This window comes from Astatotilapia calliptera, chromosome 7 (genome assembly GCF_900246225.1).
Source record: "Astatotilapia calliptera chromosome 7, fAstCal1.2, whole genome shotgun sequence".
Taxonomy (NCBI): Eukaryota; Metazoa; Chordata; class Actinopteri; order Cichliformes; family Cichlidae; genus Astatotilapia; species Astatotilapia calliptera.
In genome coordinates, this window is record NC_039308.1 from 35,839,678 (window position 1) to 35,860,713 (window position 21,036).

At 40.5% G+C, this 21,036-nt stretch overlaps 1 protein-coding gene across 1 annotated transcript; it reads left to right on the forward strand.

The window, feature by feature from the left end:
- The first annotated feature begins 3,483 nt into the window (after window positions 1-3,483).
- On the forward strand, window positions 3,484-21,036 carry LOC113026096 (spore wall protein 2-like). The gene is made up of 8 exons (XM_026174534.1): window positions 3,484-3,724; window positions 14,881-15,022; window positions 15,476-15,923; window positions 16,219-16,461; window positions 16,592-16,839; window positions 18,229-19,631; window positions 19,698-19,850; window positions 20,403-21,036. Exons 2-8 carry the CDS (start codon window positions 14,889-14,891, stop codon window positions 20,474-20,476), a joined length of 2,703 nt encoding a protein of 900 aa, XP_026030319.1. The 5' UTR covers window positions 3,484-3,724; window positions 14,881-14,888; the 3' UTR covers window positions 20,477-21,036.

The following is a 21,036-nucleotide window of genomic DNA, read 5'->3' on the forward strand; positions in this document are numbered from 1 at the left end:
ACTTCTGAATGTGCCACAGAAATAACAGTTGACCCAGAAAACTGAGACACAAAACTGGATTATATGCCTAAACAGGTCAGGTGGAAGAGGTACCGTTTGGACCCTCGTTATAACAAATGTGCCTGTTTCAGCAGGAAGAAGGTTTAGAAACAATTTGGCTCAGGATTGGTTCACACTTGCACACAGCTGTCATGTTTGTGTACGTATCTGACCTGTTTAGGTGTCTCAAGCTGAAGAACAGCAGGGTGATTCTTAGAAATCCCCTGTCACAGGTGTACAGATTTATTTTCTGCTTTACAGTTTGTGGAAACATTACTGTTCTCTGTATGCTGCTGGTAAGTATTTCTATGTCTTCAGACTTTCTTATTGGTTGGCTTATATATATACTACACTGGCAATCCACTCATCTGCCTTGACAAACATATGAACTTAAGTGACATCTCATTTTCAATCCATAGGCTTTAATATGATGTTGGTCGAAGGCTCCACAAGGTTTAGTGTTTATGGGAATTTGGGATTATTTTTCCAGATGTGATCTGAGGTCTGACACTGATATTGAATGTAAAGACCTGGAATGGCTTGCGGTCTCTGCTCTGTCTACCTCTGTCTCTGCCCCCCCTCCACCAAACATTTACATTTGGCACAAAAGCCATAAAGAGCCCATTCCATGAAGCTCTCTACACACCATTATTGTGATAATCTGAAGGCCACATGGGGTTTGGATCTGTAGTGATTGACTGCAGAAAGTAGTGACCTCTGTGCTATCCCCATCAGCATCGACTCACCCCACTCTGTGGTATTACATGGCCTCATTCTTACACAGATGTTTGTCTGCATACCTAGCTGCTTAATTCTATACACCTGTACTGAAGTGATTGGAACATCTCAATTCAATAATTTGAACAGGTGAGTGAATACTTTTGACAATATAGAGTAAAACACGTTTAAAGAATTTGTTGCATTTGTTGCCAGGTCAGACTTGAAAGGATATTTTTAGTAACAAGGACTTTTAGTACACTGATACAAAGATGAAATTAATAAAATTAGTTAACGTCGTATTAATTAAATGACACCACAGAGTGTTGTTTCTCTTTTGATGATCTCTTCAAAACCTGGAAAAAAACTTATGAGTGGGAAAAAATACACGTGTAACCACCCACATGTTCTGCCATTTTGTTATTTGATAAACTAACACAATAAAACAGCAGTAATCTTAGCAAACAACTTCATTAAAGAAACATTTGATTTGAATCAAGAAATACTGTACATACACAGCAGTTATAACTTAGTGAAGACTCCTTCACATTAAATCAGTTTTTATTGTAGAAATCGTGATAAAGCCTGTTTGTCTGGTCATCAGTTTGTGTTGCCCTTCTGTAGTTTTCTGTCATCAGCAGCAGGATGATCTGAGGATCCCATTACAGGTGGAGCGGACTCCTGCTGCTGTCTGACCTCACTCAAACCTGACCCGAGAGCAGCACCAATACCTGGTCTGTAACTTCAGTATGTATAGAGAGTTCAGTAAGATGTGTAGGAAGTACATGGTCACATGAGCAGCCCAGCAAACAAGTCATTGGACAGTTCTGGTGATGCCATCAGTCTTTATATGTCAACAGTGTATTTTGTTGAGTCACACTACACGGCACTGAGCCTTGCAGCCTTATTTCGGTCATCTCAGGTGGCCTTGAAGTATAAATAGTTGTTTACAAACCTTTATTAGTCTAAACAGCAGGAAGTTTCCCATAAATAATGAAGAAATGAGATGTTGTGGACTCTATAATGCTTTCAACAAGTTAATAACTAGAAATGTGGTAACATCACTAGAAATAAATCACACAGGGCTGTAAACAAACAGACAGTTTATCCAGATCATATAAACCACTAAATCTAGAGGTGACACAAAAGGTGAGGTGGGTGGACAACGTCAACAAATAAAGCCCCATCAGAGTATATGTTAAATATTGAAACCTCCCAAATATTTCACAGGAATTGACCTCATAGACCATAAAAGGTGAATGTAGACACTATTAAGTCACCCATCCACCTTGGAAAGCCCAGGTTTTCATGGCCAAATGTCATGAAGGAAAACTGTTTATTCTCAAACTGGTTGGTGAGGCAGGGTGGAGGGAGAGGTCATTGCTAGGTGACCTTGCTAGGTGACTGCAGTTGGTTTGGCTGCTAACAAACTTGTCTTTAAACATTTGGCAGCTACTGTACAGGCAGTACTGAAAACACTGGAAGTAAAACACTGGATCTTTTGAAATGTGTTGACTGAGCGCTGACAGTAGCAAGGCACATCTTTTATTTTGAAGATCATGTTCTGTTTCTGGTTTGCTACAGGTGACTGTAGCAATTTAATACCGATCACAAGGATGTTTTTGGTGACATATCCTCTTTATGATTTATTCTGCCTGGCAAGGGCCAGGAACTACTCACCAACCAGCTAGGAAGAGTACATTTTTCTCAGTTGACTGGTGGTTTCCAGATGGTTACCTACCAGTCTGTGGCATTTGCATAGATATGACAATCATTTAAAGCAGTCACACCCTTACCTTTAGGCCTGACCAAGTTAACTCAAGCATGAGTTGTGAAAAGATATGTCACTTCACTGTTGTTATGAAGCAGGAACACTCCACAGAAACCTTTTTTTATCAGGTTGTAAACTTTTGTTAGTCTGTTTATTTCCACCATTTGACCTTAGAACTGAAGAAGCTTCTCGGATGAGAGGTGAAACGTATCCAAGTAACTTAAAGAAGTCCAGACGCTTTTCTTTGCAAGCTCCTTTGACTACGATGACCTGGATGACTGAGAACCTTCACAGACATATCTGTTTATTTCTGTTGTAAAGCTGAACATTTTAATGTGGGAACCTTGGTGAAACTCCTGTATTGCCTTTATTTTTTAGTTGCAGCCAACAAACTGCTATTATGGAGGAAACTGGAATCTTTTCCCACTTAGCAGCTTTTAAATTAATTGGGTAATGGCACAGTCTCCTTTAGCTTTCATTCCCACAAACTTGACACCTTTTTTAAAGCTAGAACCAATTTTGTAAAGCAGGACAGTTTCACTTCCAAGTACTCCAACTGTCAGGAAGACAGTTAACCCAGCTTTTCCCACGGGAGCCTGGATGCCTGCAATCTGATATGGAGAGGTGTTTCAGACTCTTTGTGCTGATTGGCTGATTGCCAGGCGGCGTGAGAAATCTCTGGAGGAGTAAATGTGCATGTTACAGCTGTTAAAGATTCAAAAACCATTTGGTTTCTGATTGGTTAACACTTGCAAACAGCTGTCCTGTTTGTCTATGCAGCTGCACCTGTTAATTAAAAATCCATTTCGATTGTGCACAATTCATGTCACTTCTCCGTATTTCCATGCAGCCGGCTGCTCCTGTCCTGTTTCTCGTTGCCTCACCCTGAAACTAAATTTAGAGCTCTGGATCTGTTAGCGTATGATGTAAAAATAGCAAAGAAGGGAAGCCTTCTCACCACAGAGCAGAGACACGGGACACACTGAGTGTACGCTGGTAAAAGTTAAAAGCAGAAACGAACTGAAAACAGAGAGAGAGAGAGTAAGACAGGAACCACTGAAGCTGCTGTAAAGTGTAGAGACAGACAGGCGCAGACACTGACAGTCAGTAGTGAACACAAACTGTGGTCCACATTAATGCAGAGTTACATGTAAGAGGGGATTTAAATAAAACATCTGAGACACAGAAAGACTTCAGGTAAGTTGGGATTGTTATTTTTAATTTTACATTTATTGAACTTCCTGTATATTGTAATGAATTAGTCACTCATATAATTCATTTCAATTAGATTGTTGAAGAAAAAAAATACTAAAGATACCGAATGAAGAAAGCTACATTACATGTCTGTGTGCATCTGTAAGTTAGGGCTAGACTATAACACAGAGGCTCAAGGCTCAAATACTGCTAGAAGCATAAAACACTTATCTTGGACATGCCACTGGTCAAGCTGCACTGTGGGTAATGTAGGCTCCCAGGGTTAACTGCTTGGACTGTCAAGTCTTACAATAACAAAAGTATTACATTAATAAAAGCAAAACTTAAAAGACATTTTTAACCCTCTCAGGTCTACATCACCATTGGTGATGACCCAAACCTGAACTCTAACCCTGGGCAGTCATATTATGTAATTAAAGCTTGTTTTTTATGAATTTCTTCTCTCAGGTCTCATCAATTAGGGATCAAGGAGAACAACCATTTTCACAAACATTAAAAACTTTTCCAGAATAGTCTGTTTACCTTTCTCCAAATGTGGGACAGGATTAACACCTGATGACTTAGACCTCAGAGAAATAATTTCCACCCACTAACAGAAAACTGTAATAAATGCATTATTTGAAAGACCTAATTTGAGCATATGTGACATATGCTCAAATTAAAAACCCAACATTATCCGTTAATAAGTTAATGTTCCTGAATGCAAAAAGTAACAAAAGGCAACTTTGGTCAGACGTTGATCTAATCTTTACAATAACGACTAAAAGTAAGATTTGAATCCTCTCAAGCCCAGGAGCTCTGATTGTCAGTCCAAGCTTTATTCTTATTTCCTTTTTTGCTTTTCTAACTTTTCTGATTCCTGTACTGTGCTTCAATAAAGCAACATCTTTCATCAGGTACAGAATATGAGAGAAGTTTGCCTTCAGGTCTTTTGAAGACATTGTGAAAGTGTTTATTAGCACCACTACAAAGCATGTGTCATGGTCAGTGTTGGGTAAGTTACTTTAAAATAGTAACTTAGTTACATTACTAGTTACTTCTCTCAAAAGTAACTCAGTTACTTCAAGTTACTCGTTACTTTCCCTAGTAACTAGTTACTAGGGAAAGTAACTTTGGTTTTACTCAGAATTCTCTTGTTAATGTGTTGCTTCCATAACTTTGCCAGTCTTCTAGCTTGCTTACTTGCCACAAGTGCACTGTGCCACCTACCAATAGAAAGGAAAAGATAATGTGCATATTTCCACGAGAGAAATCCCACGCCTGGACCGTCATTGACTGCTGCCATGATTCTAGCCTACGTCACAGCGTCATGTGTGCCTTTTACATCCAACACAAAAACTGCAGTCGTGGTGCGTTCGATTGTACTCAGAACTCGGAAATTCTGCCTTCTGAATAGGAAGATGTAGGCAACACCAGACTGCAGATGAGCTGCATACAGGGCTGGACTGGGACAGAAAATTGGCCCGGGCATTTTGACTAGAGACTGGCCCACCATTATAGGAAAAATCATAAAGCCTTTGAATGAAAATAAACACTGTTGTGACAGTGATGTTCACTGTTTTGATGGTATATATGCATCAATCTATCAATCGTTTGTTGTAAGATTCAGTTAATTATTTTTTAAAAGCTAGACATTTTAAATGAGAATAAGAAAGAAAAGTATTTCTTTGTGCCCCCCTCTCCTTGTTAATGCCCTACATGGCCCCCTGGCAACACTTTGCTAGACCCGCCCCTGCACAGTTACCAGCTGTCAGCTACCTAAAAAAGGATCCTGGTGTTATTTGTCTCTCAGAAACAGTTCATAACGTCCCTTCAACTCATTCATGTCACCTAAAAGGTAAACCTGTTTCTCCATCACCTGTTCAGCTCTGATGATCCAGTAAGGACATCTCCTGGTTTCATCTTCATGTTTCCCTCTCACCACATATACAAACCATATCATGACCAGCAGCTTTTTTATAGCTGTGGCTCCAGCAAACATCAGCTGATACTAGAAATTAATATTAAATAAATTCTAACAATAGCTGATCAAGCTTAAACGTGCTGCTGTTGTTTAGCGCGACATCCGCTGGTTTCCTCTTTCGGCGCAAAGTGGGCGATAAACAAACAAGAGAGCCGATCAGCTGATCATTGATCAGTTTTCATGATTGAAGTAGAAACGGGAGAGGGAGGGGGGAGGATGAGAGAAGAAGAGGCAGCTGTGCAGCAAAGACACAGAGTAACTCCAGCTTTGTACCTTTTCCATTGTAGCTGAAGTCCGGGGCAAACTTTTCACCTCAATAAGAAACGTGTAATATTTTCTCTGAATACCAGACGGGACGGTTGGCAACTCTAATAACTTATGAACAAAATAAAGTTCAACATCATTAACTTCACAGCACCACCCAGCTGTATAGAAACTCCGTCATGCTAGCTAGCATGCAGTACGGAAAAAGTCAGAATAACGAAAATAAACTCCACCTAAACTTGGTTCATATCTGACCCAGAGAGACTGCAGGTCATAACTTCTTACCTGAAGTTCAGTTCACACTTGGACCGGCGGCCGCCTCAGGTCTCTTTTCCTTCTGCGTCCCTTTTCCTTCATCCACCTGCTGGCTTCCACCACTTGCTAATGTTACTGAATCTGTGGAAGCTCCGCGATAGCCACCACACGAAGTAACGAGTAACGACCCTATCTAAATGCCAGTAACGACTAAAGCGTTCCTGATTTTGGCATAATAACTAGTTACCGTGCTCGTTACCACAATAATAACGTAGTTACTGTAACGTGTTACTTAATAACGCGTTAGTCCCAAGACTGGTCATGGTGCTATGGTTTTGTGTTTTTGAACTTGGATTCTCTTTTAATTAACTTAAGTTTTGGTTTGTTTGGTTAGTGTTTGGATTTTTGGTTTCTTTTGATCTCTTTTGTGAGTTTTAATTGATGTGATATTAAGTCTTTGTTTCCATTTTTTACTTTATGATTATTATAGTGCTGCGTTTAAGTTATTGTCATATCTTTTCTTCTGATTTATGTACTGAGCAATTGTAGTACTGTGTTAATACCTTTGTCCCCCGGTGTTCTTTTCTCACTGACATGTCTGTGTTAGTTCTCTGTTGGTTATTTCCTGTTTTACTTTGAAAGTCCTTTATGTGCCATGTGTCATTTTTATTTCCTGTCTAGCTTTCCCCCTGTTTCCCTGATTCTCTTCGCCTGTTGATGGTTGCTTTTTTTTATGCTCCCTCCTGTTTCTTGTGGTGTAATTAGTCCACCGTTCATGTTAAGTCCCTTTTTTTGTCTTTGCTGATTCGCGGTTCTCTCTTGTGCTGTACTTTTCACAATTCTGTGTGATTTTCTGTGTTTCTGAATTTCTGTATCATTATCCTTTAGACTTAGTTTATATTTAACTTTTTTATCAGCCATTAAAGCTCCCTTTTTGTTACTTTGTCCTGCATTTGGGTCCTCATATCTGCACTGCACCAGTTGTGGCAGGATTACTTTACTAACCAAGCAATTTTGTTGACAAAACCTAAAAGTTCAACACAAAAGTTTAGTCAGGACAGGAGCACTCAGAAACCTGTGTGTTCTCATACCCCCGCATCCTCCAACTTACAAAGAAAAATGAAAACTGTTAACCACTTCCTCAGACTCCGAGGAGAGGACGGATAACAGTTTTAACTTTGTGTCAAAAATAAAGAGAGATATGCATCTTTAGCCTAGATAATCATAGCTGATACTTGCAATCTGTGGTATGTTTGGAAAGGTTTCATTTCATTTATATTTGTAACCCTTCCAGGCCTGTAGTCATTTCTTTTCTTGAGTTTATTGTCATTTGATTCTTGTTAAGTGTCCGATGGGGAAATCCTGAACACTGAGGTGGTGAAGGAGATGTGAGGTCATTTTCTAATTTTAGTTCACCATTAGTCTGTTAAGTATGCTTCATTTATTTACACAGACACTGCTAAGTCCAGAGTCAGTTTTCCAAGCAGACACAGATTAAAGGCGGGGACCTTTCTGAGTTCACTGTAACTCTGACTCTGGTTGTCCATATTATTGTAGTTTATCAAAGTATCATATACATATCCTGTGTATAATTTGACTGATTATTTCTAGAAAATGTTGAGAATCTTCATTTTATTTAAATAGTGAAAGCCTCTCTCTATTTTTGAATCATAATGAACTGAAGAGTACAAACCATTGACTGACAGCAAAGGCATTAACATATACACATTTTCAGATTAAAATGAACAAACTGACATTATTATTATGTTTAAATGACACAGAATCTCCATCTTTCCTGAATCAGTGTTGTGATGTTTTGTTGTTGTCGCTCCTTGAAGAAGAGCTGAGTTTAATTTTAGAGCATAAGTGGTGGTCTGGTGTCACAGTTACATGAGCCAGTATTCAACAAGACGCTGCACTGAGAACTGGACCAAAGCTGGGCTCAAAACTGTGTTGAACTATCGGTATGTATCTAAGAGGAGACTGGGTGGTGATTACTTTTTAAGTACCAATTTAAAATGTTGGAACGGTTTCATATCGAATACCGTTTCTGAATTCAACATGGAATGAAAGTATGTTTATCTAGATAAGCTCAGTGGTGTATTAGCAACTTAATTTACTGATTACTCAAAACTGGAAACATATTTTGAAAAGCCATACAGAGAAAACAAGGTAAAGAATGGACATTTGGTGTGTTGTGTTTATAGGCTGCAAATGTTGTGCTACATTTCTGGGTTGTATTGTGTTTGTGTACTGTGGGAATTGTGATGATCTTCTGAATAGGTTCACTACTTCAAAGTTTAGTCTATGTCTTTGAAATTATTGCAGTATAACTTGGGAAAACAGTAAAGTGTCAAATTAATCAGTCAAACTGAAAAACCAAACTAAACTTCAAGGAATACAGTCAAGGCAGACAATATGACATCTGAACTAAGAAATAAAAACCTGGAAAGGATATTTTAATAATTCGTTTTAATAATAAATGTTGTAATGAATAACCAAATGATGCTCCATGGTGCAGTTGTTAACATATTTACCTTACACTCCAAAGATCTCCATTTTGAGACCAGATAGAAATCTGTGTCTCAGTATCTCGCAAGACCCCACAAGAAAGTTAATAACAATAATCTATGTAACATTTTTCATTTTGAGGCGCATTGTTCCAAGAATGTGCAGCATACGTCTAATTTTTTTTCCTGCAATCTTGAATAACTAATGCCACTTAAAGTCAGAAGTAGCCCATGATGTACTTTAGGAAGAAGTAAAAGAATCAACAGATCTCTGGTGATTCTTTACCAGCACACCAAAAAAAAAAAGCCCCATTTTCAACACAGGTGCCTTTGCAAGAGACAAAACCTTTTAAGGAACTCAATTTCCTGCATCAGTTTCCAGTGGATAAATCAGGGTCTAAATGAGGAATACAGACATCCAATTCCAGTCTGGCATGTACACATTCTTCCTACCGCTGTCGCATTATTATTATTATTAAATCCTTTATAGTCTCATTGAAATTTAGATCTATTTTTAGAGACGTGTACAACAAACAGTCCAAATATTGAGACAAACAGCTACACTGATCACAAATCAAGAAAAACATATGCAAAACTAGTTGCAGATAGACAAATATAACCTTTTAAAATGTTCCAGTTGAATCACAGAATGCAGTTTCATAGTTTTTTGTAGCTCGTTACATTTATTGGCTGCAAATTATTTCCAGTTTTTCCAAGTTCAGTATGAACAGCAAGTACAGCTAATGTTAAATGTCCTGTGACCTGATGCTGTAAGTACTCACTTTAAATTCAAACAAGAAGTAGAGGTCTTCTATTTGCTAGGTAGCATTGTCACACTTTTCCATATAACATACAGAGGAGTAAGAAAATACCTGTGATGAGTCATAATGTACTTCTACAAATAATATTTTGATGCATGCTCAGTCATCCACGTAAGTAAATCCCAAAAGGTTGATTCTGTTAATCTGGACGTAACATTTTCAGTAGGAGAAACATTTCGTCACTCATCCAAATTACTTTTTCCGTCTCAGCTGACTGCCACTGAATGAACAACCTCACAGCCCACTGTTCATTCAGTGGGCTGGTTTCAGTTATTAACAGTGTTGGGAAGGTTACTTTTAAAATGTATTCCATTACAGAATACAGAATACATGCCCCAAAATGTATTCTGTAACCTATTCCGTTACGTTACTCAATGACAGTAACGTATTCTGAATACTTTGGATTACTTAATATATTGTGGCGAGTTCAGACAAGGAGGAGACGGAGGTATCGTTTGGTCTTGCTTCCCGTGAGCTAGCCAGGGAGCACAGCCGTTTATTACATTTGCAGAAGAACACACTGCCACTAGCTAACTGCTCAGTGCGGCAACCACAACACACATAGGGCGCCCTCTGACCCCGGAAGGACACACCGTCGCAGCGAGAGGGCGTCACCCGTCACCATGGCAACATACACAAAACATAACTGTACAAGCAGAACCCCGAACAGCCCAGACCCGCTACAATACTATCATGCTTTTTACAACAACGTGAATGTACTATTGCTGTGTGATTTATTACTATTACTGAAGGTCCGCGACTCCGAACTGTAGTAAAGGGACCTCTGACTAATGCTGGGCTCACACTGTGCGATTTTTGGCCCATTTTGAGCCGATTTTTGAGTCGTGCGATCGTTTTGGCGATCGGCCCGATTTTGGCCTTCATCGTGCGTCGTGCATCGTGTAGTATACGTGGGGTAACGAGAAGCGATTGACACCTCACGACCAGCTCCCGATCATCAATCGCTTGGTCGTGAGGGTGTCACCGCAGTTTGCCACACTGCGCACGCGCAAACACAAATGTCAGCGAAAAAGACGGCGTAGCACGGCAGTGCAGCGTGTGATCTGGACACAAGCGATGGAGGCACAACCTGTAGAACCATCCGAGCCCTTTCGATGTGGCCTCACAAAATTATCACGACCACAACAACCGTGAAAATAGTTGGATCGACACTGCTGCTCAATCACAGCTGCCTGACCAATGTTTTTCATTAGCAATTTAGCAAAGTTGATGGTGGTGGTGTGTCTGTGTGAGTGAAAGACGGAGAGGGAGAGCGAGCGACAGAATTTCTGTTATAACCTTCATTTTTATGGACGCACAGTGTGAGCACTCAGGTCGCATCAGAGCATCGGGCCGTATAGTGTGAGACCCTGCATCGTGACCTATGAACTTCTAACCCCTGCGAGTCAATCGTACAGTTTGAGCAGAAGCTGAATCGCGCGACTGAAAAAATCGCACAGTGTAAGCCCAGCATAATACGGCGGGGTCCCTGTCGGCTGGTAGCCGAAAAATAGCTCTACTTTGTTGTGTGGGTCAACTTTTCTTGCGACAGACAGAGAGAGGCGTTGAAAGACTGCTCCAACGGAACTTGTTGTTTTCGGAGGAAAACACGAACACAGTGTACAGTCGAGTCTTAATAGCTTACTTACAACTGGGCTCGTCAGGCACTCTTCTTGGCTGCAGTGGTTATTATTATATTTACATGCTTCCAGCTCCCGTTTTTGCTCGATGACTGCTCGTACCTTTCCACTCCCCTTTTTCTCCCTCCTCGCGCTCACAGACACATAACGTGTATGGCAGTCCATTCTCCCAGCAGCACGGACTACACTGAACATGATGCTACATTCTTTAGAGCAGTGGTTCTTAACCTTGTTGGAGGTACCGAACCCCACCAGTTTCATATGCGCATTCACCGAACCCCTCTTTAGTGAATTTTTTTTTTTTTCTTCAAATTCAAGACATAGATATGTTTTTTTACTGGTGCACAAAATGAGCCGTACATGAACATCACCTTGTTCAAAGAACAAAACCAACACAATGCATGAACTTACAACAAATTACATACCTGCAAATCAGTGTGACTTCTGCTGTTGCCTTTGAGAGACCAGTTCAGATATGCGTGGCTTCACCTTGGCAAGTGCCAGTCTCATGTCATTTTCACAGAAAAGTCTGTTCCTTTTCTTCGTTTTTATGTCCAGCATCGTCGAAAAGGATTGCTCGCAAAGATATGTTGTAACAAATGGTATAAAAAAATCCAGGGCTTTCTTAGCAATAATTGGATACTTGTCCATTTGTCGACACCAAAACGTTGAGAGTGTTGTTGTTCTGAAGAGTTGCTGTTGAACCTGGCTCTGCTGAATTTCAATGATTTCGTCAAGGTATTCATCATTGACATCTGCTGTCTCAACAGCAAACGTGAACAGCTGTCTCACCCATGCTGGATATGACTCTCTTGTAGGGAAATATCTGTCGAGAGACTTTGCAAGCTCATCTAAGTGCGTTGCAATTGTTTGCTTCAGTTCCGTGGATACAGAAACATCTCAGATTCCAGACACATCTTCGACCTTACTTACACAGTTGTCCAGAAGGGGGAAGTTTGCAAAGTTGTTGTTCTCTGTTCGTCGTTTCCATAACGTTAGCTTTTTTTGAAAAGCCTTCAGGTGTTCTTCCGCTTCTATGATATTGACTCCACCACCCTGCATCTGCTGATTGAGATGATTGAGAGCTGCGAATATATCAACCATGTACGCTAAAATGAGAATGAACTCAGGATTTTTGAAGCAATCTGCATGACAGTGTTGGTGCTCTTGCAAAAACAGGGCTAATTCCACACGCATGGCAAAAACACGATTCAGCACCTGTCCCCGGGATAACCACCGAACATTAGAATGGTACAGAAGTACCTCGAATTCAGAGCCCATTTCTTTACACAGCTCACTGAAGATGCGGTGCCTCAGAGCACTATTTCGCACATAGTTCACACATTCCACCACGGTTTTTAATACATCTGCCATTTTTGGGGGCAAGGTTTTTGTTGCCAATGCATGCCTGTGCAAAATACAATGAGTCACAATGATGTGTGGTGCATCGGCTTTTACTAGCGCACCAAAACCAGAGTTTCTTCCCAGCATGACGGGAGCTCCATCTGTACAAACTGCAGAAACCATGTCCCATGAAAGATTGTTGTCTCGGAAGAAGTCATCCACAAGCTTCTTCACATCGGCTGCCTTAGTTGTTGTTGTAAGAGGCTTACAAAATAAAAAATCTTCTTTTATCATGTCATCTTTCACATAGCGCACAAAAACAGTAAGCTGGCTTAGATTAGCAACGTCTGTGCTCTCATCGAGCTGAAGGCTGAATTTTGCCGGGCTTGAAATCAGATCGGCGACTACTTGAGCCAAGATGTCTTTACTCATGTCTTCTATTCTGTCGCTGACGGTGTCATTTGAAAGAGGAATTTGTGATAATTTACCTTCGGCCGCTGTTCCGAGTATCAGATTTGCCATCTTTAACGCGGCTGGTTTCACGAGTGTTTCACCAATGGTGTGTGGCTTGCCCTGCTTTGCGATCAGGTAAGCAACTTCGTACGATGCTGTGAGGATCGGTTTGTTAACGGGTACAAATCCAAGAGCAGGCAGAGTGGGCCTTTCATCGAATCTGGCTCTCTTCACCTTGAATTCAGCAAGTGTTGTGTTCTTGTATTCCCCGTCTCCATGCAGCTTCAAGAAGTGTTCCTTTAGTTTTGCCGGTGTGAGACTAGAGTTGCTCAACTTGGCGTTGCAAATCATGCAGATAGGACGCTCACTCCCATCACGTTCCGTGATACATGTAAATCCATACTGTACATATTCGTCCAACCACTTTCTTTTTTTGCCCGGCATAGTTAGTATGGATTAAAATGTTAAAAAAAAAAATCACGCGAAGTACTACCACGACATTCACATGTTGACTACTGCGCGCGCTACATTCCCTGCAGGCCTGATTGGCCAAGCAGTGTAGCATGATCGTCTGCAGCCAGTGATGGCCAGAAGGGGGCGTGTCATCACAAATTTACAAGATAATTCGGGCGTGGCTGGACCTCTGCGACCTCCGCAGTGGAGGCTCTGCCGAACCCCTGAGACCGACTCACCGAACCCCTAGGGTTTGATCGAACCCAGGTTAAGAACCACTGCTTTAGAGCTATGCTTGTAGCATTCTGCCTGTTAGCTTAGCACAACAACAACAACAACGAAAAGGCGCTCTCTCACCCAGGAAACACACAGTCGCAGAGAGAGAGAGCGTCGCCCTGTAACCATGGCAACCGTAACGCTGCCGCCTGGAACAAAAGAACGTAGCTGTCAAACAAAACCCAAACAGTCCTGACCCGCGACAAAATGAAACAGGAAAGTACCGCAGTGTAATCCATTTATTTTAACAAAGTAACTGTATTCTGAATACCACCTGTTTAAACGGTAACTGTAACGGAATACAGTTACTCATATTTTGTATTCTAAATACGTAACGGCGGTACATGTATTCCGTTACTCCCCAACACTGGTTATTAAGCAAATGTACTGTTTATAGGGTTTGAGAAACCTGCAGTCAGCTGAGACTGAAGAAGTCATTTGGATGAGGGACGAAACGTTTCTCCCACTGAAAACGCTACATTCAGATGAACAGAATAAAAAAAAATATCAACCTTTTGGGTTCTACAGATATAGAAACATGCATGCCTGCAGCATCTCCACAATCAAGCACAGACAAAATTGTTGATTGTGCAATCATCCAGTTGTTCATGAGAAACAAGATTTGTTTCTAAACAAAAAATCCATTCTTCATCATTTTTCTTGAAAGCTGTTCCACTTTCCCCCCCCCCTCATGGCAGGTCTGCCACAAACGTCATTTTAAATCAACAAATGGAATTTTTTTTTACTCCACACTCATGGGAGTCATACTTTTGATTGTTGTTGTCAGTATTTTCTTTGGCTATGAGTTTTGACCAAAGACCAGGCTGCTTCAACTTAGCTGAGGGTTTGCCTGACATGGACCAAATAACAGACACATTGTAGCATATGGACCACATTTGGCTCACAAAGTTGCTGAAACCACTGTCAAGCCTATAGTTCACAAGTTTTGGGTTACATTTGGTCTATTCAACATTTTTTCCAGTGCTGTAGCTGACCAGGCCTTAAGAATTAGAGATTGGATCCTAATGTTTCTGTCATTTGGGGAAAAAAAAACTCTAAAGGATTCTTATGGTTGTTTTATCATTATTATTATTATTATTATTATTATTATTATTATTATTATTATTATTATTATTATTATTATTTCTACATCTCTCAGGTAACAAGATGTTGTCTACAAAGGGGGAGCAGAGAACATTCAGCAATGGGCGTCTGAGAGACCAGTGGGAGAAGAGAGCCCAGAGCATCGCCGACGACAACAAAAAAGAGGAACAATGGAAGCAGAAAAGTTCCACCAATCTGTGAGAATAAACCTTTTTTTTTGTACAATGTAAAGAAAATGTTGAAAATTTGAAAATGCAGCTATAAAGATTTTCAGATTTTTATCTTATAATTTATTTCCCAATTTATTATCACATTATTCTACGAATTCCTGAATCACCTCCATCATTCAAAGACAACAGTAAAATCAAACTTTAATGTCAATAGATAACTGGTCCAAAGGTACTTGTTTATGGAGCTTGGGCTGACTTGAAAAGACGCAGAAGTTTGTTTCTGGTCAAACATTTTTAAAAAGTAAGTTTTACATAAAATACATTTTAATTTTCACAAATCATTTAATTAATAATTTGAGACCAGCCTGTAATCACCAGCCAGGAGGTTTGGTCCTTGGTCCACAGCTGATGAATGTTTCTGTACCTAAGATCTGTATTCATATACACTGATCCAGCGTGTTTTTTTGTTTTAATCTGCAGGCTACTCTCAAAATGGAACTATCACTGGCTGGTTGCTAATGGAGACAAGATGAAAGATGGCATGAGTGAGTTTAAGAGGGTCACAAGTGGTGCAGCTGAAGCAGAAAAAAACAAGCCCAGAATTCGATTCAAAGTTGTCCCTCCTCCTCCCAAACCCAAAGCCGAGCCTCCTCCTCCACCACCTCCTCCGAGAAGGTCAACATCACCCAGACTTCGAAGGCAAAAGCGCAAAGTAGAGGTTGATGCATTTCGAATTTGCTGGAAGGACTCCTGGATGAGCTTGAAGCCACCAAAGTATCTTTTTCTGAAAGCCCAAGAGTTGCAAACCAGAATTCTAGGGTTCACAACCATAGAGCTAACTAAGAACAGCAAGTACAAAGCAAAGGGAAGCGGACTGAAGGGTGAATGGATGTTTCCTGCTCATAAGTGGAATCAATCCTGGAAACAGGTACAAACACTAAAATTTAATATTGCCTGCAGTTTTTGAGGTCTGGGAAATATTTTGGGTACAGTCCTGACTACACGACATAGCTTGATAGAAGGAACTTCCAAGGTGCCATACATGTAAAAGTGCCTAAAACACCCAAACAGGGTCAGAAGAAAAATAAACAAAACAAATCATTAAATATCCTTCAAGGGACAAGTCACCTGATCTTAATCAAACAGAGTTTGCTGTTCAGTTAACATCCTGTTCAGATTTTGTAGATAACTTTGCAGTGTTGTCTTGTTTTTCTTGTTTCCAGGTGAAGAGTCCAGGCCAGGTGGAGCTTTCTGAGGCAAAACAGTTTCACTGGGATATTCTATTTCAAAGAGAGAACGTTTGTAAGGTTGCGATAGAAACATATTCTCTTCCTGTTTGGGCTGGTACCTGGAAGATCATGAACTTTCCCTTCAGGCAGGAGAAAAAGGACTGGGATCATATCTGGACTGACTACCAACAAAACCTAACCAACAACTTTGATCAAATACAACAGCTAGAGGAGGAGGTGGGGATCATTACAATGACTGTTGTATTGTTGATTTCTGCTCTTTATGGTTTGGCCAGATGCTACATGGGCACTGAATCAGATAAACACTTATTAATATTTGTATTACCACTCTTGAATCATCAAACAGGATGAACCCTTTGACTGGGAGGATTCATGGAAAATGTCTGGAGCAGATTTTGAAACAAACGACTTCACAGATGATGAGACGCTAAGTGAGAGTTCCTTCAGTGCGGACGCTGAAGTTATGATGACTATAACTGATGTGTGCGTACCAGGATGGAGCAAATCCTGGCTACTGTCAGCAGCTCCTCCAGAGGAAGGTGAAGAACGGCAGAAAAGCTGGAGCACTTGCTGGGGATATAAGCAGCAGCTCAGGTGAGTTACCACTGTGTTCTGCACCTGATGCTAAACATAAAAGGGCTATATTTGTAATAAGATTCATGAAGACTTGTTATCTTGCGTTATGATAAGGCAACTTGATAGTTTGTAAAACTCCACAAAAAACACAGACCTTCAAACAGGCACATTTTTCTACACCTGATGCTTTCTGGCTAACATTCACACGCTGATGAATGCATCAAAGAGCAACTTGGGGTTCCGTTTCTTGCCCAAGGCAAGCAGACTGGAGTAGCCAGGGATCAAACCACCAATCTTCCAGTTAGTAGAGGGCCTGCTCTAATTCTTGCTCTACCTAGGTTTGAAAGCTTTTGTTCCCTAATAAATGAAATGGTCATCTAAAAACAATTTTGCATTTACTCAGGTTATCTTTGTCAACTATCACAATTTGTCAAACAGGCAAAAAATAAACTTTGTTTAGTGGTTTCTTGTTTCCTGTTTTATTGTGAAAGTCTATGTCTCATGTGAGCGTGTTCAGTTTACCTCCCTTGTCTCGTCTCGTTAATCACTCCCAGCTGTGTCCCCCACCTGTCTGTAATCTCCCTGTGTTTCTCTGAGTGTTTTTAGGTCGTGTTTTCTGTCATTGTAGTGGCTGGTCTGTCTGTGTATCCACCATGCTTCATGATGTCCGTCGTCATTTACCTCTGCTCATCCTCCTTCATGTTCAGGTCCTGGTTTGTGTTCAGTAGTTTAGTTGTTCTCAGTTTAAATAGTTTTCAGTCCCTTTTGCTGTTTCTCCATTTGCATTTTGTGTTCAATAAACCACATCACCTTCACTACTGCAATTAGATCCTCCTTTATTATTTCCCCACGGCTCACTCCACTCGCCGTGACACAAACAGAAACAAAACAGCTACAAAACCCCTCTGTTTTGGAGTTGCATGTCTTTCTTGGTTGTTTTTGTGATCTTCCCAAAGATGGACCTGATGAGCAAATCAGCTCAAATGTCTTCAGATTCAATTCAATTCAGCTCAGTTTTATTTATATAGCGCTAAATCACAAAATCAGTCCCCTCAAGTAGCTTTGTATTATACGGTAGACCTTACAATAATACATGCAGAGACCGGTTGGGGAAGGAAGACAGGATAAAAGACATGCTGTGGACGAGAGCTGGAGATTAATAACAACTATGAATCAGTGCAGAGAGGTCTATTAACATATAGTGAGTGAGAAATGTGAATGCATGGGAATCTCCCAGCAGCATCCCCCTTTTGCAGCATAACAAAGGGAGGATTCGGGGTCACCTGATCCAGGCCTAACTGATTCAGCCCTAGCTTGAATCACACATGGTTTACTATTTCTACTGTTATATTTCTATGAAAAGTTCTTCTTCATGTCCATTTAACCAAACCGTGATTTCATCCACAGGTGGTGCAAAGCTTCTGTAAACTCCAATCATCAACACAGTGCCATGCTGGAGAGAAAACGCAAAGCTACAAACTTCCTCTTCACATCAGAGTTGGACGAGGAGATGACAGACACCACTGAGTGGATGGAGGCCTGGAAGGCTCCAAGAGGATGGTTTAAGGTAGAGGAGGAGGAAACAGAGGAGGAGGGGGAAGCAGAGGAAATATATGTCAAAGGGGAGGAGGATGATGAAGGAGTGAATAATGAGGACAGAGATATGGATGAGGAAGAGGAGGATGGAAATCTGGATGGTGTGGAGGAGGATGAAGGAGTTGAAGAGGAGGAAGCTTTCAATAAAAATAATGTGGACAAAAAACTAGAAAAGGAGAGAAAAATAGAAATAGTTATAGAAAAGAAAGAAAAAGCCCTTAACAAGAAGGCTGAAGATGATGAGGAAGAAGATGAAGGAGTGGATGAAAATGAGGAGGAGGAGGAAGAAGAGTATGAAGATACTGACAACAAGAAGGAGGGCAAGGAAGAAGACAATGAAGAGGAACAGGATGAAGATGGTGGAAGGGAGGATGGAAACAAAAAAGGCAATCAAAAAGATGACAATGAAACAGATAACGATGAGGAGGAGAAAGAAGAGGAGGAGGTGGAGGAAGGGGATGAAAAAACTAAGGTAGAGAAGCAGGAAAAAGACACAAATGAAAATGATGAGGGTGAAGTAGAAGAGGAAGAGCAGGACAGTGAATTGAATGAAGATGAAAGGGATGACAAAGTGGAAAAGCTGAATGAGGAAGGCACAGACGAAGAAGAGGAAGTGAATGCAGAAATAAAGGAAGAAGAGGAGGAGGAAGACATAGAAGATGAGGAAGAGGAGAACAAGAATGGCATAAATGAGGAGAAAGGAAACCATGATGGTGGCAGGGATGAAGATGCAGAGGTAGATGAGGAAGAGGAGGAAGATGAAGATTATAATAACAATGATGATGAAACAAATGTATGTGAAAAAGAAAAATACAAAGAGATGGACAAGAAAGATAAAGGTGGAGAAGAAGAAGAAGAAGAGGAGGAAGAAGAAGAATCAAAAGAAGGAAAAGAAGAAGAAGCAAAAGAAAAAGAAGAAGAAGAAGAAGAAGAAGAAGAAGAAGAAGCAAAAGAAGATGAAGAAGAAGCAAAAGAAGGTGAGGAAGAAGAAGAAGAGGAAGAAGAAGAAGAAGAAGAAGAAGCAAAAGAAAAAGAAGAAGATGAAGATGAAGAAGAAGAAGAAGAAGCAAAAGAAGGAGAGGAAGAAGAAGAAGAAGAAGAAGAAGAAGAAGCAAAAGAAAAAGAAGAAGATGAAGAAGAAGAAGCAAAAGAAGGAGAAGAAGAAGAAGAAGAAGAAGAAGAAGAAGAAGAAGAAGAAGAAAAGGGAGAGGGTGGTGGGGATGAAAAAAATGAAACAGAAAGAAATAAGAGTAGTAGGGTTAATGTAGATAAGGAGGAAGATGAAAAAGATGAAGATGATGACAAAGCTGATGAAGATGAAGAAGAGGATGATGTGCAAAAGAATGAAGGCAATAATGTAGATAGCGAGGATGAAGAAGAAGAGAAGGAAGAAGAGGATGAAGCAGACAACGACCAGGAGAGTGATGAGGATGGTAAAGACAGAGAGGAGAATGAAAATGTTGACGAGGAGGAAGGTGGTGTAATATTTGAGAAAGATGAAGAAGAAATTAAAGAGAATGACAAAAAAGCTGACCATCACAAGGATGAGGAAGAGGAGGAGGAGGATGAAGAGAAGGAGGCTGGTGAGAAAGAAAATGAAGCAGAGGTTATAGTAGAGAAAAACACAGAAGAAGAAAAGAAGGTGAAGAAGTCACAGAAAAGAATGAAACATAAGCCCGATGTCCCGCTCCATCTGCAGTTCCACAAACTGAACGCCTGCTTTCCCTCCTGGAAGCAGTCATGGATGGTGGCAGTAGCTCACAGAGGAGGTTGTGATGCTGAGGATGAGGCTTACGAAGAGGGTGAGGAATCGGAATTGAGAGCTTGGAAGGACTCATGGAGGATTTGTCGCTATAGAAAGCCAGATGATGATGACGTGGTGTGTTTCTCTATGGAGCACCGGAGTCAGCGGTATATGGGACTGACGCATGAAGAAGACAGCATGCCAAACAGTGAGTGGACTCTGAGCTGGAAAATGAACAAAGAAAAAGATGAAGATGCTGAAGATGAAGAAGAAGAAGAAGATGAAGAAGAAGAAGAAGAAGAAGAAGAAAGTTAAAATTTTCTGAGAGGGGAAATTAGAAGTGCTGGGTATTATTTATACCTGATATGAACTAAATGTGTCAAAAGCTGGGATTGTCATGTCTTATTTCAGATGCTGACCAGAGATACTTTTAATCCAAACTTCTGTTCTGCATGTTTACGTTTAGGCTAGGCTACTGGAAAACTGCAAAAAGATATTTATTTCAACTGTTGATGCCATCAACAACCTCACATGCCCAGAAGGAAGTAACTAATACAGTTGGCAACATGTCTGTGTTTACTTTAGGTCAGATTTGAAAACTACTGATGAGTCGTGATTTTTTTTTTCTTTCTTTACGCTTCTTATATAGTTTGGTGCTGTTTTGTGATCCTTCTTGCTTGAGTGAATGTCAACAATGAAAAGTACAAAGTTAGCATGACAATTAACGGTAGCTATGCAAGCTAGCCAACTCTCAGTCGGTAAAAACAATAGCATTTACATAAGCCCGGAAATCCACAGTTCATTATCAGTGGCTTTCAGCAAGAGTTCTCCAGGTTTTCTTAAGGTCTTTGAGAGTTTTTCTTTTCAGTCATTTT

Bases quoted from the DNA above. Each gene is read 5' to 3' on its own strand.
- LOC113026096 (XM_026174534.1), top strand. From the start codon at position 14,889: ATGTTGTCTACAAAGGGGGAGCAGAGAACATTCAGCAATGGGCGTCTG. The intron at 16,462-16,591 runs GTGGGGATCATT...ATCATCAAACAG, and splicing joins TACAACAGCTAGAGGAGGAG to GATGAACCCTTTGACTGGGA. The intron at 16,840-18,228 runs GTGAGTTACCAC...TTTCATCCACAG, and splicing joins GGATATAAGCAGCAGCTCAG to GTGGTGCAAAGCTTCTGTAA.